This window comes from Choloepus didactylus, chromosome 5, assembly GCF_015220235.1.
Source record: "Choloepus didactylus isolate mChoDid1 chromosome 5, mChoDid1.pri, whole genome shotgun sequence".
Lineage (NCBI taxonomy): Eukaryota > Metazoa > Chordata > Mammalia > Pilosa > Megalonychidae > Choloepus > Choloepus didactylus.
Genome location: NC_051311.1, coordinates 48241623 through 48265370, shown reverse-complemented (window position 1 = coordinate 48265370; position 23748 = coordinate 48241623). Strand labels below are relative to the sequence as shown.

At 36.8% G+C, this 23748-nt stretch overlaps 1 protein-coding gene and 1 pseudogene across 2 annotated transcripts in view; both read left to right on the top strand.

Annotated features, from left to right (window-relative positions):
- The window catches only part of MGAM (maltase-glucoamylase), a 223086-nt gene that overhangs the window by 181044 nt on the left and 18294 nt on the right, over window positions 1-23748 (top strand). For both annotated transcript variants that reach the window (XM_037835992.1, XM_037835989.1), the window contains 9 exons: window positions 8453-8586; window positions 8842-8876; window positions 8977-9093; window positions 9606-9754; window positions 9863-9947; window positions 10350-10406; window positions 10877-11001; window positions 11930-12018; window positions 22978-23027. In XM_037835992.1, the coding sequence (XP_037691920.1) occupies window positions 8453-8586; window positions 8842-8876; window positions 8977-9093; window positions 9606-9754; window positions 9863-9947; window positions 10350-10406; window positions 10877-11001; window positions 11930-12018; window positions 22978-23027 (841 nt within the window). The remainder of the gene's footprint in view (window positions 1-8452; window positions 8587-8841; window positions 8877-8976; window positions 9094-9605; window positions 9755-9862; window positions 9948-10349; window positions 10407-10876; window positions 11002-11929; window positions 12019-22977; window positions 23028-23748) is intronic.
- On the top strand, window positions 15855-19147 carry LOC119534003 (annotated as a pseudogene).

Below are 23748 nucleotides of genomic sequence, written 5' to 3'. Positions count from 1 at the left end.
TGTGCCAGTACCATGCTGATTTGAGCACTGTAGCTTTATAGTAAACTTTAAAATCAGGAAGTATAAGTCCTCCCACTTCATTCTTACTTTTCAAGATGTTTTTGGCACTTCAAAATCCCTTTGCTTTCCAAATAATTTGATGACTAACTTCCAATTCTACAAAGTAGGTTGTTGGAATTTTGATTGGTATTGTGTTGAATCTGTAGATCAATTTAGATAGAATTGACATCTTAACAACTTTTAGTCTTCCTATCCACAAACATGGAATGTTTTCCCACCTATTTAGTTCTTCTTTGATTCTTTTAGCAATGTTTTGTAGTTTTCTGTGTACAGGTCCTTTACATCCTTGGTTAAGTTTATTCCTAAGCATTTGATTCTTTTAGTTGCTCTTGCAAATGGAATTTATTTTTAATTGCCTCCTTAGTTAGCTCTTTACTAGTGTATGGAAACTCTGCTGATTTTTGTGCATTGATCTTGTATCCCACCAGTTAGCTGAATTTGTTTAATAGCTAGAGTCACTTTGTAGTGGATTTCTTAGGATTTTCCAAATATAGGAACATGTCATCTGCAAGTAATGAGAATTTCACTTCTTCCTTTCCAATTTGTATACTTTTATTTCTTTATCTTATCTAATTGCTCTGACTAGAACTTCTAGCACAATGTTGAATAACAATGGTGACAGTGGGCATCCTTGTCTCATTCCCAATCTTAGAGGATTATGTCTCTAACCATTGATTATGATGTTGGCTGTGTTTTCTTTTTGCATATATGCCCTTTATGAAATTAAGGAAGATGCCTTTGATTCCTACCTTTTGAAGTGTTTTTATCAAGAAAGGATGCCGCATTTTTTCCGAATAACTTTTCAGAGTTAATTGAGATGATCATATGATTTTTCCCTTTTGATTTGTTAATGTGTTGTTTTACATTGATTGATTTTCTTGTTTTGAACCACCTTTGCATGCCTGGAATAAACCCCACTTGGTTGAGATGTTTTATTCTTTCAATGTGCTGTTGGATTAGATTTTTAAGTATTTTATTGAGAATTTTTGAATCTATATTTTTTTAGGGAGATCAGCCTGTAGTTTTCCTTTCCTGTAGTATTTTTATTAGGTTTTTGTATTAGAGTGAGGTTAGTTTCATAGAATGAGTTAGGTAATGTTCTCCTTCAATTTTTTGGAAGAATTTGAGCAAGATGGTGTTAATTCTTCTAAGAATTTTTGGTAAAATTCCTCTGTGAAGCCATTTAAGTTGTCTAGTTTGTTGGCATAAAGTTGTTCATAGTATCCTCATGAATTTTTTTTTTTATTTCTTCAGGGTCCATTGTAATGACCCCCTCTCATTTCTGATTTTATTTATTTGTATCTTCTCTCTTTTTGGCTTTGTCAGTCTAGCTAAAGGTTTGTGAATCTTATTGTTCTCAAAAAACCAACTTTTGATTTTATTGATTCTCTCTTTTTTTTTTCTCCACTCTTTTATTTCCACTTTAATCTTTGTTTTTGATTTTCCTCTACTTGCTTTAGGGTTAGTTTGCTTCCCTTTCTCTAGTTTTTTCAGTTGTTCAGTTAGGTCTTTGGTTTTAGCCGTAAATTTCCTTCTCAGCACTGCCTTCGCTGCATCCCATAGGTTTTGATATCTTGTATTCTCGATATTTACTGATTTATTTTGCAATTTCTTCTCTGACCCATTGATTGTTTAAGAGTGTGATGCTTAGCCTTTATATATTTGAGAAAGTTCCAGTTCTTATGTGGTTATTGATTTCCAGCTTCATTCCATTAAGATCAGAGAAAATGCTTTGAATAATTTTTATCTTTTTAAAATGATTAAGAACTCTTTTATGCCCCAGCGTGTGATCTATCCTGAGGAATGTTCCATGAGCACTTGAGAAGAATGTATATCCTACTGTTTTAGGGTACAGCTATCTACTCATTTAGGGTACAGGTCTAATTCATTTATCATATTATTTAGGTTCTCTATTTTTTATTGATCCTTTGTCTAGTTTTTCTAACTCTTGAAAATAGTGGTGTGCTGATGTCTCCCACTATTATTGTAGAAACATTTATTGCTCCCTTCAATTTTGCCAGTGTTTGCCTCATGTACTTTGGAACACCTTGATTGGGTTCATAAACATTTATGATTGTTATTTCTTCTTGGTGAATTACCCCTTTTATTAATATATTATTAATTACATATCAATATATTATATTATTAAATATATTATATATTATATTTTATTAAATTATATTATTAAACAATTAAGATATTATTAAATATAATATTTTATTAATATATTAATATGTATTCTGTCCTTCCTTGTCTCTTATAGCATTTAAAATCAATTTTATCTGATATTAGTATAGCTACACCATCTTTTCTTGGTTATTACTTGCATGGAATATCTTTTTCCATCCATTCACTTTCAACTCATTTGTATTTTTGAGTCTAAAATGGGTCTCTTGTGAACAGCATATAGATGGATCATATTTGTTTTATCCATTCTGCCAATCTGTGTCCTTTTATTGGGGATTTTAATCCATTAACATTTAATGTTATTACTGTAAAAGCTGTCCTTCCTTCAAATATTTTATCCTTTGGCTTCTATTTGTGAGATCTAGTATTTTTTTCTCTTTTTATCTTTTATAATGACTGTAATGATTACTTATAGTCATCATTTCTATACTCTCCTCCAAGCCTCTCCTGTCTTTTTTTCTTCAGCTGACAGAATTCCTTATAGTATTTTTTGCAGGGCAGGTCCCTCTTTAACAAATTCTCTAACCATTTGTTTATCTGAAGATTTTAAACTCTCCCTCACTTTTGAGGGACAGCTTTGATGGATAAAGAATTCTTGGCTGGCAGTTTTTCTCTTTCAGAATTTTAAATATATCATACCACTGCTTTCTCACTTCCATGGTGCCCGATAAATCAATGCTTGGTCTTATATGGCTTCCCTTGTATGTAGTGTATCACTTTTCTCTTGCTGCTTTCAGGACTGTCACCTTCTCTTCAGCATTTGACAGTCTGATTATTTATGTGTCTTGGAGTGGGTTTATTTGGATTTATTCTATTTGGAATTCATTGGGCTTCCTTGAGGGAGGTTTTCCCCAATTATCTCCTCAAATAATCTTACTCTCCTCTTCTCCTTTTGAGACCCCAATGATTCTTTTATTTACGTGCTTCATGTTGTCCATAATTTCCCTGAGATCTAATTCAAATTTTTCTGTCTTTTATACCATTTGTTCTTTTGTGCATTCAAATTCAATTGCTCAATTCTCTAATTAACTAATTCTTTCATCTGCCTCTTAAAATCTGCTGCTGTGTGTCTATGGTATATTTTTTATTTAATCTACAATATCTTTCATTTCCATAAGATCTGCGGCTTTACTGTTTATTTTTTCAAATTCTTCTTTATATTCTTCTAATGTCTTCTTGATATCCTTTATTTCTTGGCCATCTCACTGAAGTTATCTAGGAGATTTGTCTGAACATCTTTGATTAGCTGTTCCAAATTCTATGTCTCCTCTGGCTTTTTATTTTGATCATTTGGCTTGGCCATATCTTCTTGCTTCTTCAAATTCTATATAATTTTTTGCTGATTTCTTGGCATTTGATTATCTTGATAAGATTGCTTTGAAGGTAGGTTTCCTTCACTCAGGTAAGACTTTGTTATTGCTTGTGTTTGCATTGAAGGTCTCCCTTGGTGCTTGGTTTTTCAGTAATTCCCAGCAAACCAGGCTGGGGTCTCATGCAGGTGATGCATCTCTTAGAGAAGGGTATCAAAGGCTGGGCAGGAAAACAGCTTGCCAGACTGCACTTTCCCAGTCTTCACAGCAGATGGCTCTTGGGCCACCTCTTCCCCACAACTTCACCTCTCCTCGACTGTGGCAGCTGTCTGGGCAGGGTCCAATCCAGGTGGAAATCCAGTATCCAGTCACAGCTACAGACCCAAGTGAGCACTGTAAACCACTGGCTCTAGGGGTGGGAGCTGGGCACTGGGCACCTTGGCAGAGAGTCAACTTGTGGGTACAGTGTATCTGGTGATTCCCAGACTCCTGTGTGGAAACACTCTGGGCTGTGGGACTGAGAGGTTCAATTTCCCAGCCAGCCATCAGCCCAGAAATACTCTGATTTTCCCCAACCTGCATGACCTAGGCCAGAGTGCACCTGCTGGTCTTGGGGGTGGGGGAAGACCACCTGGCATTGCAAGATCCCTTGCCCCACTTCTCCACTCATATATCCAGTGAGCCCCCTGGACCCCTGTGGAAAATGCATTGAGGCAGTGGGATCCAGCGTGTCTCTCGCAGGCCAGTTGTCAGATCATCTCTGCTCTGTGTCCCTCTCTCCTGCCAAGAGGAGGGCTTTCCAGTCTTTTCCAGTTCCAGTCACCCACTGCAGCCTGTCTCAGGGATGGGGGTGGGCACTGGGCACCACAGCATGGTCTCTGTAGATAAACTGAGTCTGCTGGCTCCTGGGTTTCCCCCAGGAACACTGTGAGACTGAGGGGCTTAACTCCCACGGATAGCAGTCAAAGTAGGGATGCACCACTTATCCAGCCAGTATGCCTGCCTGGTACAGTGCAGCAGGGCTCAGGGTGGTCGTGAATAAGCACATTCTCAGTTGTAGTTTCTCTGCTTTTTCATCCAGGTCTTCCTTACATAATTCAGCGGACTTTCTCTGGTCACCCAAAGTCAGGAACTTGTGCTTTGGTCATTTTCTGCCTGTTCTCTAGTTGTGGAGGAGTGAGTTTTGTGTATCCTGTACCACCAAAGATCATTTTTTTGAAGGTTTAGTTCGACATGTCCACATTCTAGACTTCTTTGTTAGTGTTTTCTAGATTTTTATTCTCTTCCTGTTTCTGTTTGTCTTGAATTCTTTTGTTGCACACTGTACATTGTAATATTTTAAAATGTTAATTCTGTGATTTATTCCCTGAGATAACTGTTTCTTGGTTTTGTAACTAGCTGGTGATAAGATAGATTTTCTTGAGCTTCAACCCTCCTATCAGGAAGGCCTGCCTAAGGTGAATGCAGTGTCCAGGGTTTTCCCTGTCTTTCTAGTCTTCTGTCTTATCCTGGGCTTCTGCTTGTTAGTTGTTTTGGAGTTCCCTTGTTAATAGAAGTTTATTTGTCCCCTCTGTTTCCCGGGAGACAGATCTCCATTTCCCAGGTATTTCAAGCTGGCAGACCTTTTCCTAACTCTCAACTCCCTGGTGTTTTTACACTCCTTTTGTTGTCTCTAGCTGCTCTTACATGGAGGGCAATTTCTGGGATGAGGGTCACCCTGGAGAGGACTTTCGCAGCTAATATAGGGCCAGGTACCTATGAAGGGAATGCAGATTGTTTCCAAAGCGACCCGGGGAAGGGAAACGGAAGGGGCTAAAAGGTTCTCTGACAGCTCCCCAAAGCTGAGCTTTCCTGGCCTGTCCAGCAAATGCAGCCCTTCAGCTAACTGCCTCTCACAACCCTGAGGAAGTGCTGCGTCTTTAAATCTCCACTGCCTCCGCCCTATAAGGGGAGCTGCCTTTGTTGGGGTGGGGGTTGTGAGGGGTGTTAAAACAATAGCTGCCCTCAGAACTGTGCCCCCAGCAATCCAAATTCACTAATCAAAAGCCCTAGTCAGTGGTTGGCTTTGCCAACCCCTGTTCTTGAGGAAGAGAATTTTTATGTCCCTTTCTGTTACTAGCAAGCTAGCAGGGACTGCACCCCAAGGCAGCCTGCTGTGAGAGTGGGGGATGGGCACTGGTAGCCACTGTGTGGAGAGAGCAATTTACTGTTCTTCACCATAGTTTATCTGCTTCTTCCTCCTGCTCTTCCCTGAATACTCTACAGTGTTCTTCTGGCCTCCAGAGTTCCAAAATAGTTGTTTCAGACAGTTCCTTCCTGTTTAATAGTAGGAGTCCTGGAGCTCCGTACTCTACCATCTTCCCCAGAAGTCCAAACTTCTCAAATCTTTCCTGAACCTCTCTCCCTGTCTTTCCATCCCCAGTGTCACTATCTTGGATTAGGCTATAAGAAACATGTACCTGATATGTAGTAACAGCTTCATAATGGGTCTCCCAATCTCCGATCCATTCTCTCCCACATAAGACTGATTTTTTTTGTGTTTTTAAGATGTAACTGTATCATTCTTAATATAAATGTTGGACTTTTCACTTAGCATAAAGCCTAACTCTTTAGCATGGAATACTGGTGTCTTAGTGGTCAGAATCTTGCTTACATCTCCAGCTCCTTCTCTCACTGTCCTGTTTCATACTCTATGGGGATTTACATATACCATAGACTAGACAACTTTGTGCCCTTAACATTTGCCCATAATCATTTCCTTATATCCCTGAAAATTTGTGTTAATATAAATTTCAAATTGCTTATAATATTTTAAATGATCTTTCCTCCTTGCAGTATATTTAAAATGTGCAGAGAAATAAATTTGTGATCATAGTCCTCAGATTTTACTTAGTTACAGGATTAGTTGGATCATAAGTTATTAAATCAGAGTCAAAAGATGGAAATAGGCTCTCCAGTTGCTAGGTAGCTAAAGGGAGGGGTACTTTTAAATGGTACCTTGTCATGAATTTGGCCTTCTGCCCCTGGATAAGGGTATAATCTTGCTATTCATGTGTTTGACTTGAGGAGTAGGAAGTTTTTTACTGTAATTATTTCCTTTTAAAGTCACAGATCATATAAGTTGATCCCAAATAGTGTATTCAAGACTACAGAATAGAAGTGTTAATAGTATAGCAGGAATTGAGTGTCTTGGATTAAGAGAAACCCTATTTTGTGTGGCTCATGTCAGGAGTCACAGAGGGAGCTCATGTCAGGAGCCATGCAAGGAGCAGCTGTTATAAATTCTGCCTGAAATATCTGCAGTCTTTTCTTTCTTTTTTGATAATTTTTTGCAATTATAAATAATGCAGAGATAACAGCTTTGTATGCAGTTTATTAAAATAAGAAAATCAATCAATAAATTGTAATACATCCATCAAGCCATGTTTTATATTATTTATTTACTTGGGATAGACAAAAGTGAAATGTCTGGATCAAAGGATATAAGCATAAGATTCTTGACACAAATCACCAGATTGCCTCCCTGAAAAATTTATGTTTACGTCAGCAGAGTAGGGAAATAAACATTTTACTGCACTTTTGTCATCATTGCATACTATCATTAAAAAGTCAATCTGATATACAAACATATCTGATTTTTAAAAGTGTTATTAATTTTTTTAAGTGTTCTTGGATTCATGAGCCAAATATATTTCCTTTTGGTGATTTTTCTAGAGTTTTTCCCAAAATAATATAAATAAGCCTTTCCTATTTTAATGTCATTGATCCCTTCACTGTTGTAGTCAGTGAAATTATTTTACTATTATCTTTATTCTTTTTTGTGTTTCATGTATATAAACTTTCAATATGTATATGTTTAAATCGATCAGCTTTTACTTCATTATGTTTTTGTCCATTGTCTTTATTCTTTGACATTCCTTTTCCTTATGGAAATCAGGTAGTTTATATTTTCTTCTAGTTTTACACTTGAACTTAGCCAAAAGGCCAAGAAGTGATCTCTTCCAGTTTTAATGGAATTTATGTGTATGTGTGTGTCTGTGTGTGTGTGCATCCATCCACTATAAGATTTTTTTTGGTGTGAAATATGGGAAGTGACCTAACAGGATTAGTTTCCATACAGTAGTTAAATTTATTCCCTGACATCGTTTATTGAATAATTCATTTATCTATTGATTTGTAGTGCTTCCTTTAGCAAGTATTTGTATTCTATATGTACTAAGATATGTTTATAGGCTTTCTTTTTTTGTTCCATTAATTTCTTTCTCATACAGTTGTTTTTACTTTTGGAATAAAGATGCATGTAGATTTGTCTCCAACTGAGAGATATTTGAATACTTTGTTTATATGTATTTTCCTTTGTGAGCAAAATCGTTTATATGTATTTTCCTTTGTGAGCAAAATTTATCTAGCTGTTTGAGAGTAGCAAAGTAGAGTCACTATTACTGGAAAGTTGTAATCACTTTAATTGAATTCCAGCTCTACCCATTTTAAATTACCTTTGACAAGTTATCTAACTTCTCTGAGTTTCAGTTTCCTCATAGTTAAAAGAAGGCAAGAAAACCTTCCTTGTGAAGTTGAGAGACACAAGAAAATGCTGCACTACTCCCTACCCCTACCCATGCTCCATGTAGACAACTAATTACTTAGATTTTTTTTTTTTTAAAAAGGAAATACTTATTCTGGCTGCTGATATATCTCCAGATGCCCTGCTGAAGTACATCAGAACTCAGCATAACTTTCATATAGCAGATTCTTTAAGGGAAGATACGGCCCAGTCAGAATGGAATACCACTGCCATCTCAAGCTCTAGGTTGCTGTGACTCTCTTTAATGAAGTTCCATGGCTGTTGGTTCCCAAATCCATTTCAAATCACCTCCTTGTATCCCTCCAATCAGAGTTGTGCAAGAGGTGACAGGGCAGCGAGGGATCATCATCACCCGCTCCACATTCCCCTCTTCTGGCCGCTGGGGAGGACACTGGCTGGGAGACAACACAGCTGCATGGGACCAGCTGAGGAAATCGATCATCGGTTTGTGGACTTATTCTCAGGGCCCTCTGCTGGCAGGGAGGGACTGGCGTGTATCCTGTTCAGCTGCACTGGTTATATGTACACCATGATTCCAGTGAGCAGTGAAATCAACAAGGGCTGGGGTCCCTGGTGTTAGTCTATATCCATCTTTAGCTATTGTCTTCCTGGATGGTCCAGGGCTTTTTCATGGGGTATGGAAGAGGAATGTCTAACCTCTGCCCTTTGGTCAAACACAACTGTATCTTTTCATTGCAGGTATGATGGAGTTCAGCCTCTTTGGAATACCCTATGTAAGTCATACCAGGGCCATTTATAATTACCCAGCCAGATTTCAGTGTGTCAGCAAACCACAAGAGTCTCACCTCATGCTCTGATTTTGTATCTTCTCAGACAGGAGCAGATATTTGTGGGTTCTTTGGAGATGCTGAATTTGAGATGTGTATTCGCTGGATGCAACTGGGGGCATTTTATCCATTCTCCAGGAACCACAACACCAATGGGACAAGGGTGAGCCAGCAGTTCGTACTGCATTTTAACCCTCAAGAGTATATTTGTTTTATGAAAAATCATAAAAATCACCAGAACCTCCATTTCTTGGAAAATCCACAGAACTCAGAACCCTAGAGTAATCAATAATTCTTAAGAACATACTTTTCCTCTTTTTGTGGAACAGGGCTTTTAGGAAAAGTTTTTATAGCTCCCTGAGAGGCAAATATAAAAGACCCTTTTGTTTTAAGATATTGAATTTGTATGTTACTCAAATCCATCCAAGATAAGTCAGTGCTGCCTGGAGACCTATCTCTCTATACATATGCAGGGCCAAGGCTAGACCTGTGCAGGGGACTTGGGAATCGGTGTTAAAGAGGAGGATGGGAGTGGAGGGAGAGTTGGCTAGAAATGAAGGGAGGATGGTGGCTAACAAACAGGGGCTATGTGTTCGGGGTGCTCATCTGATACCACTAGGACAGAGTGAAGAAAAAGTGACAGATACCTGTCAGTTTGTTCCTTTTTCCCTTTAGAGACAAGATCCTGTGGCCTGGAATTCAACCTTTGAGACATTCTCAAGAAACGTCCTCCAGACCAGATATACTCTGCTGCCTTATCTCTATACCCTGATGCATAAAGCTCACATCGAAGGCAGCACTGTCATCCGACCCCTTCTCCATGAGTGAGTACAGCCCGTTTCCCCAAGCAGCAGGTCTGGGCATGTCTTATAAAGAATGCTCTACAACAGTTCTAAAGCATAGGAGTGAATGTTTCATGTTTATTTTTTAAGGTTTACAGATGACAGTACAACCTGGGATATAGACCATCAGTTCATGTTGGGCCCTGCCTTATTAATCAGCCCCGTGCTGGAAAGCGTGAGTTTTTCATCCTAGATCAGAGACCCTTCAATTACATAATCTGTAGTTACAGGAGGAGAGCTTCAAACATCATCTTGTCTCATTCCCTTCAGGCAAAATCCCTTTCTAGGCCTTCTAAGGGAAATCTTTTCCTTTTTTCAAGATCTCCACCAATGAAACCATCACAACCCCCTTTGATTTCTCATTTTAGAGTTTTGTTGCCTTGCACATTATAAAATTTGCTTTTAAAAAAAATCATCATTTTCTCTGTGTTTGCAAGATTTTTCTTTATAAAAATCTAAACCTCCTGAAATCAGTACTAAAATTTCCATTTTTTCCTTAATTCTACAGAAAGTTTTTTAAAATTACAATTAATTTCCTTATTGGACTAAACAATGTCATGTGGATTTTATGTTTCAGAACACTTTTGAGATCTCTGCTTATTTTCCCAGAGCCCGTTGGTATGATTATAGCACGGTAAGAACTAATGTCTTGTTTTATGAAGAAACAGATTGGTCCATGCTGGCTAGAGAGGTAGCTAGAACTTTCTCCTGACTTCCAGGCATATCTTCTCAAAGGCAGTAATTTTCAACCTTTTCAGCCATGGCCAATTTTGTTTAAATAAAATGTTACATAAAAGCAAAAATAGATCACAATGAGCATCCATGTCAGGCTGCCTCCTGGTTCCAGCCCCACCCCCATCCCCCTTTTGGGAGACACTTTGGAAACCACGAAAGGAGAACTTAATTGTTTATTGAATACATGTGGAAACATGGCTCAATTTCCAGTGCTTTTAGCAAAGTTGAAACTCAGATTTTCTCCTTAGATGTGCAGTATGTTGCCAACTTTCCAACATGCTTCCTTGGAAAGGAAGGGTTTATAATAAAGCATATGCTCATATCATCTATTTATCTGTTTTCATTCCTTGCTAATGTTCTCCTTTCTAGGGATCTGGCCAAGAATTGACAGGTGAGTGGAAAACACTGGCTGCTCCCCTTGGCCACATCAACCTTCATGTCAGAGGAGGCTACATACTGCCGTGGCAAGAGCCTGCAATTAACACTCACTACAGGTAAGGGGAAAAGGAGGAATTTGACAGCCTCAATATACCATAAAGAGGTGGCTTTATTGGTAGCTTCCCCTCCTTCATCAGTGCTATGTAGGTAAATAAACCAAATTTACAGGCAGGTTTTAATTGTTTGATTCTGTGAGTGCCTTCTGAGTGAGAGCTGGGGGAACATAAGTTCTTAGAGTCAGTCTTGGGGAGGTATCTATCTATAGGATTGTGTCAGAAGTCTGGGGAAAAACTGTCACCATGCAGCATCATACACCCCTTTCCACACCATAATTATATATATACCTTAATGAGGTCTTGGTCTTGTGGAGAGAAAATAATTTTTAACCCTGTGGTGTAAAGCTTAACTTCAACATGAGACGGGGCTCTGAGGTGGTTCTGGAGCAATGGACAGGATTTGAATGTGTGAATATAGGGAAGAGAGAGATTCTGGAAGGGTTAGAGAACTGAAGGTGACAAAAGAGTTAGGCTTGAGAAATACTAAGCTATTCACTTTAGCTGGAGCTTAGATAAGGAAGGGGGATAAAATAAATAAAAGTCAGATTATGGAGGATTATGAATGCCAGACTAAGTACTTTGGATTTGGATTTTATTCTGTAGCAAACTGCAAAGTATTTGCAGGGGTTTTCGGGGTGTTTCTTCCTAAAGAATTTATATCTCCTCATATTACATGTAATATGTGTATATGTAAAGTATGCATACTTGGTTTTTGAAAGTTGAAATCATACTGTTTCATTACATTTTAAAATATTTTTCCATGAACTTTTAATCGTCATGTGTTTTATCTCATTTACCTATTTTTAGAAATTTATGTGCATATTTAAAGCATTCCCTTTTTCTCTGGATAAGTAATATTTGCAACAGAAGCTGACTTTCATTTTTACAACCTACAATCTATAGGAATATAACTTTCTCTTTTTGACAGTCGCCAAAACTTCATGGGATTGACTGTTGCTTTGGATGGCAATGGGGAAGCTCAAGGTCAGATGTTCTGGGATGATGGACAAAGCATTGGTGAGTATGAACTTTCCAGAGTCCCTGCGCATCATTCAGGAATACCATACCATAGAGCCTCAGCATACAATTAGTGTGAAATGAAAACCATCTCTGATTTCCCTACTGTTAATAAGGTAATGATGATGGAAGAATTGTTGCAAATTTTCCCTCCTCATGTATATTATTATACGGTAATTGGTATAGACCAAGGTATGGTCCCTAGCTTTGTAGGTTCAGGAGCCCCACATTATGGACTCATCAAGGGGTGATCTATCTTTGTGTGCTATCTTATTCTGATAAAACAATGTATAAACAAATAGCAGGATGATAATAAATTCATTCATAATGAGACATAGACTTGTTCCATTATTTAGGCCAAATATCTATACCAACCACCTCTTTTCTCATAATTAGTCCCACTCAGGAAACAAACCACAGCTTGGAAAATTTTTTGGTGACTCAGAAATAGGGAATTAAGTTTGCCACAAAGTTACTCATATCAATGAAATATTTATTTGTATGGTTTCTTTCTCTAATCTAGGGATATATTTGTTCTACTTTAGATAATTGATGGTTGTCATAATAATGAGAACACTCTCCTCCTTAGACATTTCTATGAAAATACTGACACAGTGTTACCAACTGTCTCTCATTTTTCAATACTTATTACTGTGGATCAGATATTTTAATCATGTAATAAGTCACATTTTCTGAAATTATAGCTTATTTTTCATTAGTAACACTTTTAATGGTTTCCTCCTCTTAGTTTTTTTTTCATTATAATTCTAATATATTCTCATTAAATAAACATTTTAAAGATAGAAAACTAAAATAAAAGTAAGCACAACCACTTTTAGTATTTTTTGTTGTATTGCCTTTTGCTTTTATATTACTTCAGAAAATGCTTAAAATTTTATAGTGCTGATAATGTACTGAATATTTAATTTGTGAACCCTGTTTCTTTTTGCTAACATCATGACAAAAATATGTTTAGATGTTATTACATACTCTTTATAAACATTGCAGTTACTGTATTCCATTGAGAGCATATACCATAATTTATCTTACTTTCTATAAATACTGTTTATACAGAATGTTTTCAATTTTCCTTGTTATGAATAATGTCCTTGAATATTAACCTTTGTTCACATTTCAAATTATTTCCATAAGATAGATTCCTAGAAATGTCTTTTAATCAACTTTACTGAGTTATAATTTATATAAATATCATGCATCTATTTGATGTTGATAGTTCTGCAAGTTTTGAAAAATGTATTCATTTGTATAACCACCACCACATTAAGATATGGAATATTTTCACAACCCCCCAAATTTCCCTTATACTTCTTCCTAGTCAACAGTAATCCCAATTTCTAGGTCCTGGCAACAACTGATCTGCTTTCTCTCATTATAGATTAGATTTGTCTTTTCTGGGTTTCACATAAATAGAATCAGGCAGTGTGTACTCTTTTTGTGTTTAGCTTCTTCACTTAGAAGAATGTTTTTGAAATTCACCCATGTTGCACAGAAGTAGTTAATTACCTATTATCCATTCTGTGGATATACCACAGTTTGTTTACTCATCCAGTTATTGATGAATATGTACATTGTTGCATTTTTTGATCACTATAAATAAATTGGCTATGATTGAGTATAAGTCATTTTGTGATCGTATGTCTTCATCCCCCTTGGATTAAAACCTAGGAGTGGAATTTCTGGGCTGGATTATATGATAAATATATGTTTAACTTCAGAAGAAACTGCCAATTTATTTGCTAAAGTGTCTGGACTTTTTTCCATTACTATCAGTAATAATTGAGAATTCCAGTTTTCCACATTCTCACCAGTGCTTGGTATTGTCAATTTTTAAAATTTTAACTATTCTAGTAGGTGTATAGTGCATCTCGTTATGGATTTAATTTGCATTTCCTTGATGACTTAGTTATGTTTAGCTTATCGTGTGCTTATTGGCCATTTGGGTATCCTTTTTGTGAAGTATTTGAAACCTTTGCCCGGTTTTTATTGTGTTGTTTATCTTTTTATTATTGAGCAGTGAGTACTCTGTTCATTGGTCCTTTAGCAGATATATAGTTGCATCTCCTTGTCTGTTGCTTGCCTTTTCATTTCCATTATAGCACCTTACAAATAGCAAAGTTTAATGTTGATGAATTCCAATGTATGACTGTTTATCTTTTATGATTTGTGCTTTTGTATCTGGACATAAACCAAGATTACAAATATTTTTTTCCTATTTTTAAAGAAATTTTAATGTTTTAGCATTTACACTTAGGGTAATTATCTATTTGTATTAATTTTTGTATGTGGTATAAGGTAAAGATCAAGGTTCATTTTCCCCCATATATTTATCCAATTGTTTCAGCACCACTTTATTGAAAGCACAATATTTCTTCCATTGTATTATTTTAACACCTTTGTCAAATATCAATAGATCTTATATGATGGAGAGTTTATTGTTGTATTAATCATATTCTTCCATTGATCTGTATATGTATCCTTATACCAAAGCCATACTGTCTTGATTAATGTAGCTTTATAGTAAGTCATGCAATCAGGTAGAGTAGGTTCTCTTTTGTTCTTTTTCAAAATTGTTTGACTATTCTAACTCCTTTGTATTTACATTTAGATTTTAAAATCAGCGCGTCAGTTTCTGCCAAAAACAACCTACTGGAATTTTGGTTTGTGTTCTGGTTTGCTAAGGCTGTTGGAATGCAAAATACCATAAATGGATTGGCTTTTACAATGGGGTTTTTTTAGCTCACAATTTTACAGTTCTGTGGCCATAAAAGCATCCAAACTAAGACATCAGTAAGAGGATACCTTCACTGAGGAAAGGTCAATGGCATCCAGAACACCTCTGTTAGCTGGGAAGGCACGTGGCTGGCTTCTACTGATCCTTTGCTCCCATGTTGCGTTGCTTTCAGCTTCTGATTCCAGTGGCCTTCTCTTTAAGCATCTGTAGGTTCTTGCTTAGCTTTTCTGGGGCAAACTCTGGGCTTCATCTCTTAGGTTAGCAACTCCAAATGTCTGGTTTCAGGAGCTGTCTCCAAAATATCTCTGGGCATTTTCTGTCTAAGTCTCTCGCTGAGCTCTCTTCAAAATGTCCCTGCTTTTTATCCTCTCATAGAGGATGCCAGTAAACTAACTGAGACTCAACTTCATTGGGTGGGGTCACACCTCCATGGAAACAATCTAATCAAAAGGTCCCACCCACAATTGGGTGGGTCACATCTCCTGGAAACAACCCAATCAAAAGATCCCACCCACAATAAGTCTGCATCCACCAGACTGGATCAAAAGAACATAATCTTTCCTGGGGTACACAACAGTCTCAAACCGGCACAGTTGGGATTGCACTGATTCTAGAGACAATTTTGGGATAGCTGTCATCTATCTATCTATCTATCTATCTTTCTATTATCTAATTATCATCTATCAATGTATATATAATCTCTATTTACTTACATCTTTAATTTCACTCAGTGATGTATTGTAATTTTCAGTGCATGAGTCTTGCACATATCTTGTTAAATGTATCCTAAGTATTTCTAAGGTTTTGATGGTATTGTAAAAGGCATTTTAAATATCTCAACAGTATATGGCCTATATAATAGGCCTATATTCATTTAATGTATATAGGAGAGAGTTTATGCAACTGATTTAGTTGCCGTTTACGGTGAAACCTGGCAAAAGGGAAGGATATGAAGGAATTAGATGACATTTCAGAGTTCAATTCAGTCTTTCATCTTTTTTTTTTAAATAATCATTCTGATAAGTAAATTGTATGGAGAGGAATGTGGCATGCTGGAATTAAATAGATCTGGGTTCCAATACCATCTCAGCCATTTTCTAGTCTTGTGTCTTTTGGCAAGGAATTTGGCATCTCTTTGCTTGCATTTCCTCATTTTTAACATCCACAAGATACTACCTATCTTGTAGATTTTTTTAGGTGATAAAATGATTTAAAATAGAGAATTCTATGCACATGGGGGCTGAATAAAATGTATCATTATCATCCAAGGTAAATAAAACTCTATTATAGGGGGTTGGACCCAGGCTGAGGCAGGCGTCCCCCTCCCTCCCACCTCAGTGGATTATGCCCAGGGCGGCAGCAGCGGCGGTTGCGGGGGGTGGGGGAAGTGGCAGGGCGTGACTGGGCGGTGCCGCCGCAGGAGACGATGATGCCCTTTCCAGTCACAACGCAGGGATCACAACCAACAAACCAACACAGCCACCACAGAAGCCGTATGGCATTACCTCTCCTATCAGCTTAGCAGCCCCCAAGGAGACCGACTGCATACTTACACAGAAACTGATTGAGATACTGAAGCCTTTTGGGGGTTTTGAAGAGGAAGAGGAATTGCAGCACAGGATTTTAATTTTGGGAAAATTAAATAACCTGGTAAAAGAGTGGATGCAAGAAATCAGTGAAAGCAAGAATCTCCCACAATCTGTAATTGAAAATGTTGGAGGAAAAATTTTTACATTTGGATCTTACAGATTAGGAGTACACACAAAATGTGCCGATATTGATGCATTGTGTGTTGCACCAAGACGTGTTGATCAAAGTGACTTTTTCATCTCATTCTATGATTAATTGAAATTACAGGAAAAGGTAAAAGATTTATGAGCCGTTGAAGAGGCATTTGTACCAGTTATCAAACTGTGTTTTGATGGGATAGAGATTGATGTTTTGTTTGCAAGATTAGCACTGCAGACTATGTCAGAAGATTTGGACCTATGAGATGACTTAAAAAATTAGATATTAGATGCATAAGAAGTCTTAATGGCTGTAGGGTAACCGATGAAATTTTACATCTAGTACCAAACATTGACAACTTCAGGTTAGCTCTGAGAGCTATCAAACTGTGGGCTAAATGCCACAACATCTATTCCAATATATTAGGTTTCCTTGGTGGTGTTTCCTGGACTATGCTAGTAGCAAGAACTTGCCAGCTTTATCCAAATGCAACAGCATCAACTCTTGTACATAAATTTTTCTTGGTACTTTCTAAATGGGAATGGCCAAATCCAGTGCTTTTGAAACAGCCTGAAGAATGCAATCTTAATTTGCTGTATGGGACCCAAGGGTAAACCCTGGTGAGAGGTACCATCTTATGCCTGTAATTACACCAGCATACCCCCAACAGAACTCCAAATACAATGTGTCCGTTTCAACACGGATGGTCATGGTTGAGGAGTTTAAACAAGGTCTTGCTATCACAGATGAAATTTTGCTGAGTAAGTCAGAGTGGTCCAAACTTTTTGAAGCGCCAAACTTCTTTCAAAAGTACAAGCATTATATTGTACTACCAGCAAGTGCACCAACAGAAAAACAACGCCTAGAATGGGTGGGCTTGGTGGAATCAAAAATCCGAATCCTGGCTGGAAGTTTGGAGAAGAATGAATTTATTACACTGGCTCATGTGAATCCCCAGTCGTTTCCAGCTCCCAAAGAAAACCCTGACAAGGAAGAATTTCGTACAATGTGAGTGATTGGTTTAATGTTTAAAAAAAAACAGAAAATTCTGAAAACCTCAGTGTTGATCTGACCTATGATATTCAGTCTTTCACAGATACAGTTTATAGGCAAGCAATAAACAGCAAGATGTTTGAGGTGGATATGAAAATTGTTGCAATGCATGTAAACAAAAAAAGCAACTCCATCAACTACTACCTAATCATGTGCTTCAGAAAAAGAAAAAGCATTCAGCAGAAGGTGTCAAATTGACAGCCCTGATTGACAGCAACCTCGACTTGTCTGTTGACAGTGATAACAGCATGTCTGCGCCTTCACCTACTAGTGCTCTGAAGACCATCCATTGACTAGTTCTGGCAGCTCTCAGGGCAGAAACAGTCCTCCTCCAGCTGTAACAGCAGCATCTGTGACCAACATACAAGCTACTGACATTTCTGCGCCACAAGCAAATTCCGGTGAAAGCTCAGGGGGTATATCAAGTAAAAGCATTCCTCAGACTGCCACGCAGCCAGCCATTTCTCCACCACCAAAGCCTACGGTCTCCAGAGCTGTCTCCTCAACACGTCTGGTAAACCAACCACCTAGACCTTCAGGAAATGCGGCAACAAAAATACCTAATCCTAGAGTAGGAGTTAAGAGGAAATCCTCACCTCATAAAGAAGAGAGTCTCAAGGAAACCAAAACAGAAGAAGATGAAACAAGTGAAGATGTCTTGCTTTGGTGGACATGATAAAACAGAAATGAAGGAACAACTTGATACAGAGACAAGTACCACTCAATCAGAAACTGTTCAGACAGCAGCTTCTCTGTCGGCCTCTCAGAAAACATCCAGTACAGACCTTTCTGATACCCCTGTTCTCCCTGCAAATCCTATTCCTGTTATCAAGAATTCAATAAAACTGAGATTGAATTAGTAAAAACAACCTCAGGGGTCCATAAACAATATCTGCCAACTCAACCTGTTGTCTTCAAATGCTAAATAAAGGAGAATGGAAGGTACAAGACTAGACGTGACTGAAAAAGGATTTAGTTTTTTTTGGTGACCTCCCTTACTGGGCTAATCAGCACTTCATTGGAAGTCCAGGTTAGTATGTGAAGCCAGGAGTACTATTATTAATGTGTTAGCAACAGTTACATTAACCATTTCAAAAGATTACTGCCTGAAAAAAAATAAAAAAAAAACACCTCAAGCTGTATTTGTATCCATAATTGACATCTGGATTGGGTTTATGTTTGATGCATTGTTTGGAAATTTTGCAATACAAACTGGCATAAGAATTCCTTATTCTGATGATGCACTTATATGTATTTTTTATTAGAAAGTAGAACTAATTTTAGATTTTCAGCTTGATGGATTTTCAGTTTTCTTCCTGAGGAATTTTCTTTACCATTAGTCTTCAAATTGAATACTGTTGTGCAGTGGTATACTGTTAGACTTCAGAGATGGGATAAGAGTACCCCTAGTTCAGTCCCTGTGAGGTTGCTGTAACCCTTAAAAATGAAATGTCAACTCTAGGATATATATTTGACATTGGAAGAATAATTAGGAAATGCTTGGTTTTGATGCGGTCATGATTAAGAAATGACATATTGGTTTAATTGATAGGATTATTTTGTAGTGCATACAAATCAGCAATCAAACATCAAATATTTTCTCTGAGCTTATCAGAGCTCTATATTCTTTTGCCTTCAATCTGCTGTCTTTGAAACAAATATTTTTTGCTACCTCTTTTTTATTTTTTTAATTATTATTTTTTTTTATGGTTGTATGCACAAGGTAGAAGGACTTATTTCATTAAAAAAAAAATGCCAGTATTTTCTTAAGCCATGATGTGAAACCAGTGACCCTGTGGCCATATGACACAGAACACTAAATTTTGGTCCCACGGCTGAAACTTTAGGGTGACTAATAGAAATGCCTGTGAAACATAACATCTATCTTGGATGGTCATTTGATCTCTGAATATGAGGAATTTTGTACACTCCACAGAACTCCTGACTATAGTAAAAGTTGATTTTTAATTTTAAACATGTGGGCAAAAAGGCATGTTCTCCAAGAACTTTAAACTAGCTTTTATTTTTAAATGGTTTAACAAAATTTGTCAGTAAATTTTACATATGGAAACATTTTAAAAATCATTTCTAGCAAGCGCTTGACATTTAGTCAGCTCTCCTTTTTTTAAATTTTGTTTTATTCTGTCAAAAGATTAGGAACTCTTTTGTTAAAGAAAGAAAAATTCCTCATAATTAAGCAGCAGAACATCCATCTCTAGGAAGTAAGGGGGGATGCCAGATGTTGGTAATCTTTTTTCTTTCTTAATCTGGGCAAAGCAAACCTAACAGATTTTTCTGATGAGCATGTTTTATGAATCCTCCATTGTACTCCATTCTATCACATGTGTATTGTTCATGTTAAACTGCAATTTCTTAAAACTCTTCCCCATCCTTCTAAATTAATTTTCCAAAGTTGGAGTGTAGTCTTTTCCCCCTTAGGCTATGCATTAATTGAGGCTTTTCACTGTTACTTTATGATGTCTAGTATACAATATTTCTACTTCACACCTTTTTTGCTCTGCACAGTCACCTTGATGTCCCTCCCAGCACCTGAGAAAAAGGTGGTCATATTCACAGGTGAACTGTACAAGGTGTCTGTGTGTTTTACGTAGCTTCAGAGTTAGATTGAAATTGCCAGGCACAGATTTAGTCTTGTCATTTTGTTTACACATTGGGGAAAAAATTCATTTTATTAAACGTTTCATGTAACTGCAGCCAAGTTTTGCCAAGCTGGAAACTTGGACCTTTTCTGTGTAGTGACTTTTTAATTCTAGTTTTCATAATCTGGAGATCAGACTGTTGCTTTTGCATGATCTACGTAGTGTCTCATGACTGGAGTTTGCTTTGTTTTATAGTATCTGTACTCCTTGTATTTTTCAAGAGCTATTTTGTAAACAGATGATGTATTTCTCCATTGAAAACACAATTAAAAAAACAGCACAAAAAACCTCTATTATAAACTTTCAAGATGTGATATTTAAGATGTGATATTTTATATTAAAATTAACGTGGCTAATATGACAATAAAAGTCCAAAAATCAGAGAAAGGAGGTTGATCATCTACCATGAAATGATGTTAACGGGGTGGCAGGAGTTGATAGCACTAGCCTTACAAAACAGTAATATGCTACAATGCTAACTTTTATATTTAAGAACTTAATTTATTAAATGGGCTAGAATGTTGCCATCTCTTGAGAAGTATATACTTTCCATTAAATTAAATCTTGTGAAAGATGATATTTTAATCAAGGGTTTGCTAGATGAGCAAGAAATCATAGTAAATGGAATTAATGGCCATGTTGAGGTTTTCAACACAACAGTGGCATTCTTAGACTGCAGACTAAGTATTGTCACATCATGCCGAGTATCTATTTGGGTGATTAGGTAGGAAGTAATGCCATTATCATGGTGTGGAATATGAGTGATGAATCCAGTTTAGTGAATAAGGGGAAATAATGAAGTTTTGAATTTGAGATACCTGTAGAATTTCCTGGTGGAGGTAACTACAGAGTTTGGAAATATGGGTAGTATTTGAAAGACTGATTAGGAGTGGAGCTATAGATCTAAGAGTACAATGTTAAAGAGAAATCATACACCTGTATTTAAAAATTAATTAGAAATATTTTTTGAAAAATATGGTTTTACAAAAAGAAAATGCTTTCCCCCTCACTCCTGGAGCCTGTTTTTGTAACACTTTATTGAGATATAATTCATATAACATGCAATTGACCCATTTAAAGTGTATACAATTTAATGGTTTTAGTGTATGTGTGTGTATATGTACTCTGTAACCATCACCATAATGTATTTTAGAATATTTTCATCACCACGCACACAAAAAAACCCATATCCTTTAGTGTTTACCCCTCAGTGTCTCCATACTCCCTACCTCTAGGCAGCCCCAGCCCTAGGAATCTACTAATCTACTTTTTGTAGATTTGCCTATTCTGTATATTTCATATAAATGGAATCATATAATAAGTGATCTTTGTGGCTGGCTTCTATCACTTTGCATAATGTTTTCAAGATTTATCCATGTTGTAGCAGCAGCAGCACTTCATTTATTTTATGACTAGATAATAGTCATTGTATGGATATAACACATTTTTATAGCCATGAAGGATATTTGGATTGTTTCAACTTATTGGTTACTATAAATAATGCTGCTATAAAAATTTGTGCATACATTTTGTGAGACTTTTTTTTCAATTCTCTTGTATACATACCTAGAAGTGGAATTTCTGGCCATATGGTGACTCTAAGTTTAACTTTTTGAGAAACTGCCAAACTGTTTTCCAAAGAATCTGTATCATTTATATTCCTACCAGCAGGGTATGAAGTTTCCAATTTCTCCACATTCTTGTCAAGACTTTATTATCTGTCTTTTTTATTATAGCCATCTTAGTGGGTGTGAAGTGATATCTCATTGTGGTTTCAATTTGCATTTCTCTAGTGTCTAAGGCTGTTGAACATCTTTTCATGTACTTATTGGCCATTTGTATATCTTCTTTGAAGAAATGTATATTCCTATCTTTTGCCCATTTTAAATTAAGTTTTATTTTCATTATTGAATTAAAAGAGTTCTTTATATATTCTAGAGGCAGCTCCCTTGTGTGATAAATGATTTGCAAATATTTTCTCCCATTTAGTGGGCTATCTTTCTCTTTTTTTTTTTGGATAGTTTCCTTTGAAGCACAAAAGTTTTTCATTTGCCCATTTTTTCTTTTATTGATTGTATTTTGTGTTAGATTTAAGAAACCATTGCCAAATCCAAAGTCATGAAGATTTACCCCTAATTTCTTGTAAGAGTTTTATAATTTTAGCTTTTACAGCTACATATTGAACACTTATTCTGCAAAAGCAGACTGTTATGTACCGTATTACTTTGGGCCAGGTACTATTATTTCCATTTTACAGATGAGAAAATGGGGGCATAGAAATATTAGGTAACTTACCTGGTGTTGGACAACTAGTAAATAGATGAGCTGGGATTTAAATTTATGTCTGTTTGAGTTGAGAACCTAGATTCCTCACCACCATAAAATACTCTTCTCTGCTTTGAGCCTTTATCATAATAGCCATGTGAACTCTCATATCCCTCCTGGTTCTGCCCTTGTGCTTGCTATATCGGTACAGAAGTGACCACACTTCTACACCGACGATACCTAATCTTAGTACGACATAATTTCTTTTGCATTTGCAACCCCCCGTCATCACCTCAAGACACCCCATTTCTCATGCACATCCCCACACTGACCCTGGGTGGAACATTCCCTCAACTACTATTTTTAGTGCTCCTTAGATAAGTGATGATTATTCTGATAAGTAATTGTGACCCTATGAGCTGTTTTCTGACTGTATCAAAATTATCTGCTACAATTGAAACAATATGTCATTGCTTTTCCTTTTCTTCTTCTTGTTTACAGATACCTATGAAAATGGAGACTATTTCTTGGCAAACTTTACAGCAGCACAGGTAAGATTATTTTATCGAATTCTATAAATCCTTTTTGAGTTAGCTAAAGATTAGCCATTATCAATTAACTTTATTCCACATCTTAACAGAAGGTCCTTTCTGCCTTGACTTTTGTTTGCTAAAGCTGCTGAAATGCAATATACCAGAAATGGGCTGGCTTTTTTTCTTTTTTTATCTTCATTTTATTGAGATATATTCACATACCACGCAGTCATACAAAACAAAGCGTACATTTGATTGTTCATGGTGCCATTACATAGTTTTGCATTCATCACCAAAATCAATCCCTGACACCTTCATTACCACACACACAAAAATAACAGGAATAATAATTAAAGTGAAAAAGAGCAATTAAAGTAAAAAAGAACACTGGATGCCTTTGTCTGTCTGTCTGTCTGTTTGTTTCCTTCCCCCATTTTTCTACTCATCCATCCATAAACTAGACAAAGGGGAGTGTGGTCCATATGGCTCTCCCAATCATGTTGTCACTCCTCATAAGCTACATTTTTATACAATTGTCTTCAAGATTCATGGGTTCTGGGTTGTAGTTTGATAATTTCAGGTATTTACTGCTAGCTATTCCAATTCATTAGAACCTAAAAAGTGTTGTCTATATTGTGCGTAAGAGTGCCCACCAGAGTGACCTCTTGGCTTCTTTTGGAATCTCTCTGCCACTGTAGCTTATTTTATTTCCTTTCACATCCCCCTTTTGGTCAAGAGG